Here is a 14,671-nt window from a genome sequence, read left to right as displayed (position 1 = left end):
GTGGGACATGATGAGGTACAGAACCAGATCCCCAACAGAGAAAACTATAAGCCAAAAGGATATCAAAGGCACAGAGGTTTACCCTGCAGAAAGAGGGCGTCAGGCCCAACGTTGGGCACCCCCACCCTGCGGATCACACCCCATGATATCTGGCTTTGAAAATCAGTAGAGCTTAACTGCCTGAGGGATCTTCAGTTTTTTGGAATAGTTTGAGTTTACCTTTTCATAGAACCAGCTCTTATTTATATTGATCTTTTCTTAAATTTCTATTTCATTTATTTGTCTGATCTTTATCATTCCTTTCCTGCTACTAACTCTCACCACTTTTATTCAACATGGTACTAGGAGTGCCAGCCATGGCCATCAGACCAAAAAAAGGAAATAAAAGGGATCCAGTTGGAAAAGAAATAAAATTGTCCCTATTTGCAGATGATAGGTTACTGTGTATAGAAACCATAAGGGCACCACCAAAAAGCTGTTAGAACTAATAAGTGAATTCATTAAAGTCACAAGATACAAAATTAATATTGTTGCATTCTATTGCCTAATTACAGACTAGCAGAAAGAGAAATCAAGAAAACAGTCTCATTTACAATTGCACCAAAAAGTATAAGATACCCAGGAATAAATTTAACCAAGGAGGTGAAAGACCTGTACTCTGAAAACTATAAGACATTGATGAAAGATATTGAAGATGACACAGATAAATGGGAAGGTATACCATGCTTGTGCATTAGAAAAATAAATATGGTTAAAATGTCCATACTTCCCAAAGCAATCTACAGATTCAGTGCAATCCCTATCAAAATTTCAGTAGCATTTTTTCACAGAATTAGAACAGATCTTAAAATTTGCATGGAACCACAGAAGACCCATAATAAACAAAGACAGTCTTGAGAAAACAGCAGAGCTGGAGGTATCACACTCCAGATTTGAAACTATCCTCCAAAATCATAGTAATCAAAACAGTGTGGTATTGGCACAAAAATAGACACATAGATCAATGGAACAACATAGAACCCAGAAATAAACTCACATTTATATGGTCACAATCTACAACAAAGTAGACAACATTACAAAATGGGAGAAAAGACACTTTTTTTAATCAGTGGTGTTGGGAAATCTGGACAGCTACATGCAAAAGAATGAAACTGAACCACTGTCTTTTACCACATTAAAAATGAACTAAAATGGATTGAAGACCTAAATATGAGACCTGAAACCATAAAATTCCTATAAGAAAACATAAGTGAAAAACTCTTGGACATCGATCTTAGCAATATTCTTTTGGATCTGCCTCCTCAGGTAAGGACCACAAAAGTAATAATAAATAAATTGAAAAGCTTTTGCATAGCAAGGAAACTATCAATAAAATGAGGAGGCATCCTATTGAGTGGGAAAGATATTTGCAAATGATATATCTTATAAGGGGTTAATATCCAAAATATATGAAGAACTCCTACAACTCAACACCAAAAAAAAAATAATAATCTGATTAAAACATGAGTAGAGGGCCTCAATAGACAATTTTCCAAAGGAAACAAACACATGGCCAGTAGACACATGGCAAGATGCTGAACATCACTAATCATCAGAGAAATACAGATCAAAATCACAACGACATCACCTGTCAAAATGGGTAGTATCGAAAAGAAATGTAAGTATTGGCAAGGATATGGGAAAAAGGGAACTCTTGTGCACTGTTGGTAAGAATGTAAATTGGTGCAACTACTGTGAAAACACTATGGTGGTTCTTCAAAAAATTAAGATTAGAATTACTGTGTGATCCAGTATTTACCTAAAGAAAATGAAAACACTGATTTGAAAAGGATCTGCACCCCTGTGTTCATTGCAGCATCATTTGTAATAGCCAAGATACGGAAGCAACTCAAATGTCCTTCAGTGGATAAATGGATTAAGATGCAGTGTGTTTGGAACAAATCTATGCTTGTGAACATAGCATAATATATAAACTTAACCAATCACTATGTTGTACACCCAAAACTAATGTTATGTATGTTCAACTATACTCATAAAAAAAGAAGAAGGGAGAGAAAAGATATGATACATCTTTATACCACAATGGAATATTGCTCAGCCATTTGAAAAAATGAAGTCTTATTATTTACAGCAACATTGATGGACCTAAAGGGGGTCCACAGGGCAGCCCCGGTGGCTCAGCGGTTTAGTGCCGCCTTCAGCCCAGGGCCTGATCCTGGAGACCCAGGATCGCGTCCCGTGTCGGGCTCCCTGCATGGGGCCTGCTTCTCCCTCTGCCTAGGTCTTTGCCTCTCTCTCTCTCTCTGTCTCTCTCTCTGTGTCATGAATAAATAAACTCTTTTAAAAAAATAAATAAATAAAAATAAAAACCAAAACAAACGAATAAACAAAATAGAAACACTCTGATAAATACAAAAAATGGACCTAAAGGGTCCCTGTTAGGCTAAGTGAAATGTGGAATCTAAAAACCAAAACAAATGAACAAACAAAATAGAAACACTCTGATAAATACAAAAAATGGAGTTGGTGGTTGCCAAAGAGGAGATGGGTTATGGAATGGGTAAATAGCTGAGAGGGATTAAGAGGTACAAACTTCCAGTTCTCAAATAAATAGTTCAAGGGAATGTAAAGCACAGTATAGGGAATATAGTCAGTAATATTGTAATAACTTTGTATGATGACATATGGTAGCTACACTTGCCATAGTGAGCATTTTGTAATGTGTGTTAAATGTTGAATCGCTGTGTTGTACACGTGACATTAACATAATAGTGTTTGCCAACTATACTTCAATTAGAAAAACAAATAGGTAAATGAATGGATTGACCACTGGATTTGGCAACATAAGGGTTTAGTGGTGATTTTCATAGGCACAGTTTTGGTGGAGTGGTATGAAGATGAAAGCCTATCTAAGGTAGTTTTTAGTGGACATGGGAAAAGAGAAAATGGGAAAAAACAAATATAGATACTGAGGGATTTGCTGTAAAAAGGAAGAGAAAGTTGAAGCAGTAGATGGAAGTGAGTTCAAGGAAGAGTTTTTTTAAGATGGGAAAAACAATTGTGTATGTATAGACAGATGAGAGAAAAACTTGACAGTGAAGAAAAGAAAGAGAAGAATTTCTAGGACCCAGCATTTCCACTCCTAGGTAGACCATACAAGAGAAGTAAAAACATACCTCCACACAAAAACTTGGACATGAATGTTCATAGCAACGTTACTCACAATAGCCAAAAAATAGAAATGACCTAAAGGTTCACCAACAGATGAATGGATCAACAAAACATGGTAGATTTATACAATGAAATCTTACCCAGCTCTTTTAAAAAATGAAGTACTGATACATGCAATAATTTGCATGAACCTTGAGGACATAATGCTTGATGAAAGAAGCCAGTCACAAAAGGCCACATATTATATGAGTCCATTTATATGACATATCCAGAATACACAGATCTCTAGAGACAGAAAGGAGATTAGCAGTTGCCTAGGAGTGGGGGAGAAGGAGTGACAGCTAATGGATTTTTCATTCTTTTGGGGGTAATGACATGTTCTGAAATTAGATTGTAGTGATGAGTGTACAATTCTGTGAATATACAAAAAACTATTGAACTATACAACTTAAATGGATGGTTTTTATGGTTTATGAAATATAATAAAGCTATATAAAATGCATGTATAAAAAAACACTAATCCTATACCCAATTGAAAATACTAGTTTTAAAATTACGATATTTTAGGAAGCATAAATGGAGACACTAAAATAATAAAAACATGACTATATGCTTTTCTAAAGCAGAGAACTCCTGTGGGTCTAAGCAGGTATGTAACCAAAATATTCATCTAGGGTAATTCTAATAGAAAATTGAACTGATTTATAGGAGGTAGCTTGTCTTTATATAATCAAAAATTTTAAAAGCACAGATTGATGATAGACTCATTTTCCAAAAAAAGAATTGATGTATTAGGCCTCCAAGGACTTTATGGCACTTTTTAGGCCTAAAAGGCCATATGGACATAGAGCCAATTGCTATTATCATTTTTAATGGTGAAAGATTGCCTCCAGGATCAAGAACTAGGCAAGGCTCTTCACTCTTACCACTTGTATTCAACAGTGTACTGGAAGTCCTAGCCAGTGCCAAAAGGCAAGAAAAAAGAAATGAGACCTATAGATTTGAGAGGAAGAACTAAAGTGGTCTTTGGTCAGAGACATGATTACCTATGTAGAAAATCCCAAAGCATCTACAAATAATAAAACTACTAAAATAAGTGAGTTATCAGGGTCAGAATATAGTATCTCTACACAAAAGTCAGTTTTTCTTTATACTACCAATCTTTGGATGTCATGCTAAGTTTCTTATACTTTCTCCTACATGTTCTAGCAAACTACCTTGATCACCTACTCAAAGAGAAAATAGAAGTCTTTAGGTAGCAATTACCTCAGCTTCCTGCCACCAAAACTACCACACACTCTTCCCTCCTCATCACAGTAGAAGTAACTGACAGGCCCCACTCTGTTCCTACAGTGCTCCAACTCTCCTTGTCTCAGAACTGCACATGCTGTTCCCAGAATGCTTTAAACCCCATTTCTCTGAGCTAATTCATGCATACCTTAAGATGTTCACTTCAGCATCTCTTGTTTGGAGATTTCCCTGTCTTCCCATCCCCCTATTACTTACTTTCTAGCTGCTGTATTTACCCCTTACATCAGGTTTTTTGTGGTTTTTTTTTTTTTAAGATTTTATTTATTTATTCATGAAAGACACAGAGAGAGGCAGAGGGAGAAGCAGGCTCCCTGCAAGGAGCCTGATATGAGACTCGATCCCAGGACCCCGGGATCAGGACCTGAGTCCAAGGCAGATGCTCAACCACTGAGCCACCCAGGTGCCCCATACATCAGTTTTAAACTGTAATTAAATTATTTGTTGTGTAAATAAAGAGGCCTATTGCTGTTATTATATACTACATTACTATTTCTGCTGGAATATTTTTGTATTCTGTGTTCTGTGTAATGTTATTATTTCACAGTACTTGAGGTTGCAAAAAATAGTCACTTTTTTTCCTCTTCAAAAATAATTTAAATATATTTGAAGAGCAGTTTAGCAAAGTTGACAAGTAGGTGAGTTTCAGGCATTTTTGGAGGTCACTGTTTGTCTCCCTGTGGAAGAAATACCAACCAGAGGATATCTCTTGCTCTCATTATTTAAATATTCCAGTAGAAATGAGCAAACCACATACTTTGTTGAAGGAAAATAGCACCATTTAATTTGCCCTCCTTTTTTTCCCTCCAGTTATCACTTTTATTTAGTGATATTAGGAAGTTTGTTTTGCTAATATGTCATTTTCTCCCTTAGTTTTCATATTAGCTGTGATTGAATTCAAGCAAGTATTGGAGTAACTAGTTCTGTCATACTATTTTTAACATTGATGCCAAGTTGTTCTATATATTCATGCAAAAGACCTGAAATGATGGCAGTGTCTCTGCTGTCTAATTGTTATGTATCAAAGGCTGCTTACCTCCAGCAAAGTGAACTGGAATTAGATACCATTAATAATGTTTTTATAGTTACAATCATCAAATAACTTTATTTTGGCTAGCAGCAAAGATGTATTCGACCTGTAATAATACTTAATATGTATTAATGCAGTTTTACGTATTTTAAGTATTAAAATGACTGTTTGTCTTTAACAAGATGTGCTTGTTCCTGAGTTTTACTTTGGAAATCCTCTGTAAACAGTGAAAGCCACATGGCGGAATCTCTATAAAGAGGTGGAGACCTTTAAAAACATTCTACTTCCTGAGCCAGAATTCCATTGTAGTGCTTCATAGGGCTGTGCTTCCCCCTGCCAAGAAAAGCCACAATGTATTTGCCATTCTTCAAGCTCATGTAATAAAACATTACAGCTTCAACTCTAGCTCTACCTTTTTGCTGTTTTTCCCCCATTCTGTTATTTCCATATATGAGTACATGAATATATATGAAATAGGTATGCATATAAAAAGACTGGGTTTTTTTATATATTTCCAAAGAAAGGAAAGCAAGAATTTTCCCCTCCCTCCAAGAAAAAACCAGACAGACAAAACAGACACACACACACACACACAAAAATTTGTAGATAATTTAAAATGGGTTTCGGGACACCTGGGTGGCTCAGCGGTTTAGCACCTGCCTTCGGCTCAGGGCCTGATCCTGGAGACCCGGGATCGAGTCCCACGTTGGGCTCCCTGCATGGAGCCTGCTTCTCCCTCTGCCTGCGTCTCTGCCTCTCTCTCTCTCTCTCTCTCTCTCTCTCTCTCTCTCTCTCTCTGTCTCTCATGAATAAATAAATAATAAAATCCTTAAAAAAAAACTTGAAAAAAATAAAATAAATTAAAAAATAAAATAAAATAAAATGGGTTTCATTCTTAAATAGAAAAATGTGGCCAAAAATATTTGGGTATATTTAATATGTCCTGATGTTGTAGTTGCTGTCAGAAGAATGAAAGTCGTGGTTTATCATACCATAGACCATGGACGTCTTATTTTGATCTGTGGTATCCTCAGTACAGTGCATGAACAAGTGGTATACAGGTAGGCACACCTGGGTGAGACACTTTCTACCCTGGTGTTCTGAGTTTGAAACATCACAACCCCTTCTCTTACTGAAAGAAAAGTTTATTAGGAGGAAGAAGAAACAAGAGAAATTAGATGTTTACCCCTAGTAGCTCTGACTTATTTTTTTAATCTAAAAATGAGTTTTATGTAAGAGAATGACCTCTTTTTGTCAGCTAAAATGATGTGTCATTTAAAAAATTATTGATTCCATTTTGAAGAGTATTTCATACAAGAGAAGCTTATTAGGTACATTAGTTTCTCCATTTTTGATAAACATGTATGCTAGTACCAGCAGAACTTGTAATCAGCATGAAATAACCAGTGTTCCCTCTCTAACCATCCCATGTTTAATCATTCAGTTCTGTGAAATTTCCTGAAGTGTTGAGAGTGGTCCACAGGTTCCCAATTGCTACTTTAATAGAACTGAAGACATCTAACACCTGCTTTTGAAAAATCTTGATGAGAAGAGAAATCCTCGAGTGCCCACATTGTGACCTAATTCCTCTTGCCTGTCAGCCTTATTTGTTTTATTTGTAAAATGAGGATAATAATTATTAACCACTTAAAGGCAGGGATCTGAATAAGAAGACTTCCTGGAATCTTTTCTAATTTTTTTTTCAGTTATTCACTCAACCAATATTTAAATGCTAATCACTGAGCTACATAAAAGGAAGGACAGATATGGAATCTGCCTCAGTAGGGTTTTATAGTTTCATTCTTACATGTGATTTTTGTAGTTCATGACTTTATTGTTGTATTTTATTCATATTGTATTGAATTTTACTGGCTTAGGTATTTGGCATCAAGACTTCTAGCCACAGGGAAGCAAAGGCTACCTTCTTTCCTCACTCAGTATTAAGTAGAAGGATTTTTTAAGCACATAAATTGTTAAAAGACCAAAAAGAAATCTAGATATGAAGCAAATATAAGACCCCTTAGAAATAATCTTGTTACTTAGAAACCACCCATATTGTCAACTTCAAGATGTCAATTATTACTTCCTAGAATCCTTTTTTCTGTTGGGTACAAGGATTAATCTCTTTGGGGAGTAACCTTAATTGTTTAAAAGTGCCTAAGGTAATGAATAATTTGAACATGAAGAAGAACAACATAAGGTATGTGAATCGTGATCAATTTCTTTTTTTTAATTTTTTTAATAGAATATACAAAGGTAGATAAAAATATATGTATTACATATTTTTCTGGGCTCTGTTATCAGCATTGTATTACCATCATCTCTCTATATACACATTCACACAAACCCTTAGGCTTGTAATTTAGGTAATAACTTTTGACTATTTGATGATCTAAGGGTATATTAGCGCCTAACATTAGAATCTAGGGTTCTTTGTCATTGTATGACACATTGTTTAAAATTATCCCAAACTAGTAACACCTAAGTTTATAAACATTTGTCATAGATGTTTCTAAAAATGATACAGTCATATCTGCAACCACTATTTTCTTTTTTTTTCTTTTTTTTTTTTTAAGGATTTTATTTATTTATTCATGAGAGGCAGAGACCAGGCAGAGGGAGAAGCAGGCTCCATGCAGGGAGCCCAACGTGGGACTCGATCCTGGGATCATAACCTGAGCCAAAGGCAGTGCTAAACCGCTTAGCCAGCCAGGCTGCCCACAACCACTGTTTTCATTAATAATACAAAACTAAAGAGCGCTTGGGTGGCTCCGTGGTTGAGCCTTTGGCTCAGGCCATGATCCTGGGGTCCTGGGATCAAGTTCCACATTGGGCTCCCCATGGGGAGCCTGCTTCTCCTTCTGCCTATGTCTCTGCCTCTCTCTCTCTCTCTCTCTCTCTCTCTCTCTGAGTCTCTCATAAATAAATAAAATCTTTAAAAAAAATAATGCAAAATTAAAATTCTGACAATTTGTTAACACCAAATGATAGAATGTGTCCCCAATAGATATATAGTCCAAATTAAGCATCCTAAAGTACAGAAAAGGCACATCTGAAAGTATTCATTTTTTTTAACCTGTCACCTGAACTTTCATAGACCATGTAATTACACTGAAGGAACTTCATAGATAAGATAATCTTGAAGCAGAAAGGGAAGTTTGTGATGCATATGACTTATGTAAGAAAGTAAAACATTTTTCAGCATTCTGGATGTATAAATGACTTGAGGCCATCTTCAAAATAAGTCTCAACAAAAGAAGCACCTGATTGCTTTAGAATTATAGTGGATATGGATGGCTGGGTGGCTCAGCAGTTGAGCATCTGCCGTTGGCTCAGGGTGTGAACCTGGGGACCTGAGATCGAGTCCCACATTGGGCTCCCTGCATGAAGCCTGCTTCTCCTTCTGCCTGTGTCTATCTGCCTCTCTCTCTGTCTCTCATGAATAAATAAAATCTTTAAAAAAAATTATTATAGTGGATAAGAGGAAAATGATGTAAGCAATAATGAGGATGTCTAAACACCTGAAAGAATTACAAATCTGTTGTCCAATAGGAAATTATTAAAAATAACTTTGGAATGTATAGTCACGTTGGCTAGACTTTTAAATTGACTAGAGAGCTGAAAACTTAAGAGAACTTTTAGGGTTTAAAAGGGCAGTTTTGTATTTTTTAATCAGTGAAAGCAAAAAGATTTTTTTTTTAATCAGGTTTGACAAGAATTTATTTATGATGCAGACAACTAAGAGAAGTAAAATATGGTGATAAGATTTTATATGTCTAGAGGATCCCTGGATGGCTCAGCGGTTTAGCGCCTGCCTTTGGCCCAGGGCATGATCCTGGAGGCCTGGGATCGAGTCCCATGTCGGGCTTCCCGCATGGAGCGTGCTTCTCCCTCTGCCTGTCTCTGTCTCTGTCTCTCTCTCTCTCTCTCTCTCTCTCTCTTTGTGTGTCTCTCATGAATAAATAAATAAAATATTTTTTAAAAAAGATTTTATATGTCTGAAATAGGGTGAGTGAAATTGAAAAGTAGGTCTAAAAACAACCCATGATGTCTTTGTGTTTAGACTTAGAATTCTCCAGCTCATAACTTTGGTTTAAAGACACGAGCTAAATTGCCTAAGTTTTATTTCCTTAGAAATATTTAGTTGTCTGTTTTGTCTTTTAAATGATTTTTGTTCTTAGTAGAAGTTGAGTTTTACCAAGGAATGTGGATATTAAATAATGTTTCTTCTTTGCTGTAGGTAAAACTGCAGTAAAGAAGCTGACAAAAAAGGTAAGCAGGATGTATGGGAGAGAGTTCTTTCTCCCTTTCTTTTTGTTTTCTTGGTGACAAAATAAATGAACTTTTATAAGTTAAATTTAAAGATTTTAATGTGCATTCAAAGGATATCGAGGATATACTGGCAGGAATCCAACCAACTCGTTCTGGAGCAACCTTTTTCAGAGACCTTGGTGATAAAGGTAATTTTGACTTGTTAAATTTCTGTTTACTTGCTTTATTTAACCAGGATATTGTTAAGGAATTGTTGTGAGGCCAGCAACAGTATGGTAGAGAATATACAGTAGAGAACCTACCTAAAAAATGTTTTAATGCCAAGTTCTTTAATGTTTTTAAATTATAATAAAATACTCCTTAAGGAAGAAATAACTTTCTCAAGAGAGATTACAACTTAATTATTAAAACATCAGTTTTATTTAAAGCTGGGGGAGGAGGAATGTGGCAAAAGAACGCCTCAGGGAGATCCGAGGAACACCAATATTTAAGGGAGAAGAGGAAGCAGTGCCCATGAAAGAGACTAGGGATGAGGAGAGGCAACTTTGGTAAATGACCACTATGAAGAAAAAGCAAAAGGTGGCCTGGCTGGATAGCATTAGAGAAACAAAGAGATTTTTATAAAGAGGTTAGAAGAGAAAAGGTCTGGAATTAGCATTGAAGCAGAAAAAAATGAGTAACTTCCATTTCAGAAGTCTGTGAAGGTACCAGTACCCTTAGTGGCGATCTGGGTTTTGGATTCGGCAAGACTACACATACAATGAATAGGTTAAATAGGTGTACTGTGGAAAGAGAATTTCAGAGAGCACAATAGGAAAATTTGGGTAGGAGTAGAGGAGTAGGAGATTGGTTCAGTCAGGAAAGGTGAAGGATAGACCAGCATCCAGATGTATAAGCAAAGAGGAGAGATACCATTTTGGAAAGGGGGATGAGGCTGCTAAGGATAGTTGGACATAAACCAGAGAGTTAATGTAGAGCCTAAATCATATATCCCTTTATAGGGAAGTGAAGAGTTTAGACCTTATCCTAAGAAGAGTGCATTGCTATTGAAAAGTAAGAAAGTGACAAATCAGAGTAGAACAGTCACTCTGAGGGTTGAATGGATTGAGGGAGCAAAAGAAACAGGAGGTTTTGCAATAACAGCAAGGGGTTATAGGCTGGAGAAGAGGTAGTAGAAATGGAGAGAAGAGGATAAATTTGATAGGTATTTTGGTGATAGAATTAGGATTTAATGAGTGATTGGTTATGAGAAGGGAGGAAGAAAAAGGAATCGTGTATAGTGCTCAAGTTTCTGGTTTGATCAGCAAGGTGAATGGTTGTGCCATTCACCAAGATACATGGATCATAAGGAAAAGACTAAGTTGTGGGAGGAAAAGGTAGGGAATGAGTCTAGTTTAGGACATACTGAGTTCAGATTTAAGAATTGTGAGCCATCTAAATGGCAATTGAAGTCACAGTTACAGATGCAACCATGCAGGAAGCACTGAGGAGAGAAGAGGCCCTGAGATAGAACAACTTAGTTTAAAGAATGGACAGAAGAGAGAGCAGCCCTTATCAGTCAGGGACTCACCCAGGGGAGTGACCTAACCAGTGCTGTGCTGTAAGTGCTTCCAAAACAAATGCACGTGATCAATAACAGTTTTAATAGGTGTAAATCCTTACTGACGGCTTCCTATACTGTACTGAGCCTCTTATATGTATTACTACATTTAATCCTCACATCAGTCCTTTGAAGAAAGTAACTTCATTTCATACCCCCATTTTATAGAGTAGCTAACAGAGGCACAAAAGGATTAAGTAACCTTCCCAGGGGGATCCCTGGGTGGCTTAGCGGTTTGGCACCTGCCTTCAGCCCAGGGCGTGATCCTGGAGTCCCGGGATTGAGTCCTGCATTAGGTTCCCTGCATGAAGCCTGCTTCACCCTCTGCCTGTGTCTCTGCCTCTCTCTCTCTATCTCTCTCTCTCTCTCTCTCTGTCTCTCTCATGAATAAATAAATAAAATCTTTTAAAAAAATAAATAAGTAACCTTCCCAAAGTCGTGCATAGGAGTAAAAGCAATTTATAAATAGCATTTAGTGAAAAGGAGTTAAGATGGGAGAGTAGGGATGCCTGGGTGGCTAAGCAGTTGAGCATCTGCCTTTGGCTCAGGGTGTGATCCTGGGGTCCAGGGATCGAGTCCCGCATCAGGCTCCCTGCATGGAGCCTGCTTCTCCCTCTGCCTATGTCTCTGCCTGCCTCTCTCTCTCTCTCTCTCTCTCTCTCTCTCTCTCTCTCTGTGTGTGTGTGTGTGTGTGTGTGTGTGTGTGTGTGTCACATTCATGTGACTGCCCTTCTGGGACAAACATGCACCAGCCACAGCGCAACAAGACCCTTCCCCAGAGGATCAGAGTGAGTCTGCATCATGCCTAGTCTCTAAAATTTGAGGTTTTCAAACCCAGTCTTTCTGAAATAAAACACAGGAGCACTGTGCTGCCAGGTGGGCACAGACAGGGTGAAGGCAGAGATCTGGGGGATGTCTAGGTAACAAAGGAAAGATTGATAGCTTTTCTATGAGGGCTTTCTGGACAGTGGTGGTAGTGCAGACTCCCCTCTCCAGGGAGGAAAGACCTGACTGATGCCATTTTTCTCCCCTGTCCATCAGCATGGTCTGACTTCAGTGAGCAAGCAGCACAGTACCCACAGCTGCTTATTTCAAGCCCCACCACCCTGCACTCTGCAAGTGCTTTTTTACTAAGGCAGACATGCCTGAGAACCAGAGCAGGAGTGGGCCCCCTCCCCCAGAAGAACAGCAGAACCCCCACACAAACACATACACCAAGCCTACTGACCATAGAGTGCTTCAGCTCTGGTGGAAACAGGATCTAGCCTCTTAACAAGCAGACCAAAGCACACCTAGTTAAAACTTGCCAAACACTGGACAAGGTCTAAACACTCCCCACAGCAAGCAAGGAGAAACTCCACAGAGGACTGATGTGAAGGGAAGAGCAGCCAAAACACAAGAGCAAAGTGCACACAGCATACATCAGAGACACTTCCTGAAGTGCTAGGCATATAGCCATTACCCTCAGGAGCAGGGAACATAACAAGCTTTCCTAACACACAGAAGACAGAGACCTAGACAAAATGCAAAGACAGAGTAATTCATCCCAAAAGAAAGAACAAGAAAAGGTCATGGTCAGGTATCTAACTGAAACAGCTCTAAGTAAGATGCCTGAATCAGAATTTAAAACAACAATCATAAGGCTACTTAGCTGAGCTTGAGAAAAGCATAGAAGACACCAGGGAGTCCCTTACTACAGAGATAAAAGACCTAAAAACCAGTCAAGCCAAAATAAAAACTGCTGTAACTGAAATATGAAATCCACTAGATATAATGAGCACAAGGATGGAAGAATCAGAAGAACATATAAGTGATATAGAAGATAAAATTATGGAAAATAAGCTGAAAAGAAGAGGGAAAGGAAAATATCGGATTACGATTGTAGACTTAGGGAATTCAGCATAACAAAGTATAATAATATTTGTATCATTGGAGTTCCAGAAGAAGAGGGGAAAGGGGGGCACCAGGTTTATTTGAGGAAAATATACCTGAAATTTTACCTAATCTGGGGAAAGAAACAGACATCCAAATCTAAGAGGCACAGAGAACTTCCATCAAAATCAACAAAAGCAGGCCAACACTAAGACATATCTTAGTAAAATTTGTTAAATACAGAGATAAGGAAAACGTCCTGAGAATAAGGGAAAAGAAATCCCTAATTTACAAAGCAAAACAAGCAGCAGACTTAATTCACAGAAACTTGGCAGGCCACGGGCTCCTGAGTAGCTCAGTTGGTTAAATGTCTTCCTTCGGCTCAGGTTGTGATCCCCCCCACATCAGGCCCCCTGCTCAGCAGGGAATCTGCTTCTCCCTCTTCCACTGCCCCTCCCCCTGCCATTTGTGCACTTGCTCTCTCTCTTTCAAATAAATAAGTAAAATCTTTAAAAAAAACAACAACAACTTGGCAAGCCAGAAAGGAGAGGCATAATATATTCAACATTTTGAGTGGGAAAAATGGGGCCAGGAATATTTTATCCAGCAAGGCATAATAGGAGAGATAAAGAGTTTCGCAGACAAACAAAAAATAAACGAGTTCATGACCACTGAACCAGCCCTGCAAGAAATATTAAAGGGAACTCTTCAAGTAGGAAAGAAAGATCAAAAGCAACAAAGACTAGAAAGGAACAGAAAAAATCTCCAGAAACAACTTTACTGGTAATACAATGGCACTAAGTTCATTACTGTCCGTAATCACTCCGAATGTAAATGGACTAAATGCTCCAATCAAAAGACATACAGTATGGGAATGAATAAAAAAATAAGACCCGTCTATACACTGCCTACAAGAGACTCACTTTGGGCCTAAAGACACCTATAGACTGAAAGCGAAGAGATGGAGAACCATTCATCATGCTAATGGACATTAAAAGAAAGCTGAAATAGCCATCCTTATATCAGACAAACTAGATTTTAAACCAAAGATTGTAACAAGAGATGAAGAAGGTTACTATATCATAATAAAAGGGTCTATCCAACAAGAAGATCTTTTTTTTTAAAAAAAGGATTTTATTTATTATCATGATAGACACAGAGAGAGAGAGAGGCAGAGACACAGGCAGAGGCAGAAGCAGGCTCCATGCCGGGAGCCCGACGCGGGACTCGATCCCAGGACCCCAGGATCACGCCCCAGGCCAAAGGCAGGCGCTACACCACTGAGCCACCCAGGGATCCCCCCAACAAGAAGATTTAACAATTGTAAATATTTATGTCCCTACCTTGGGAGCACCCAAATATATAAATCAATTGATTACAAACATAAAGAACTGTAACAATACAATAATAGTAGGGAA

At 37.9% G+C, this 14,671-nt stretch overlaps 1 protein-coding gene across 1 annotated transcript in view; it reads left to right on the top strand.

The window, feature by feature from the left end:
- The window catches only part of MICU2 (mitochondrial calcium uptake 2), a 132,455-nt gene that overhangs the window by 52,044 nt on the left and 65,740 nt on the right, over positions 1–14,671 (top strand). Inside the window, exons 3-4 of the mRNA XM_055317264.1 lie at positions 9,750–9,781; positions 9,894–9,969. Coding sequence (XP_055173239.1) covers positions 9,750–9,781; positions 9,894–9,969 — 108 coding nt within the window. The remainder of the gene's footprint in view (positions 1–9,749; positions 9,782–9,893; positions 9,970–14,671) is intronic.

The sequence above is a fragment of the Nyctereutes procyonoides genome, unplaced genomic scaffold, assembly GCF_905146905.1.
Source record: "Nyctereutes procyonoides isolate TBG_1078 unplaced genomic scaffold, NYPRO_anot_genome, whole genome shotgun sequence".
NCBI lineage: Eukaryota > Metazoa > Chordata > Mammalia > Carnivora > Canidae > Nyctereutes > Nyctereutes procyonoides.
Note: the sequence above shows the minus strand (reverse complement) of the source record. Positions and strands in the feature narration are given on the sequence as shown.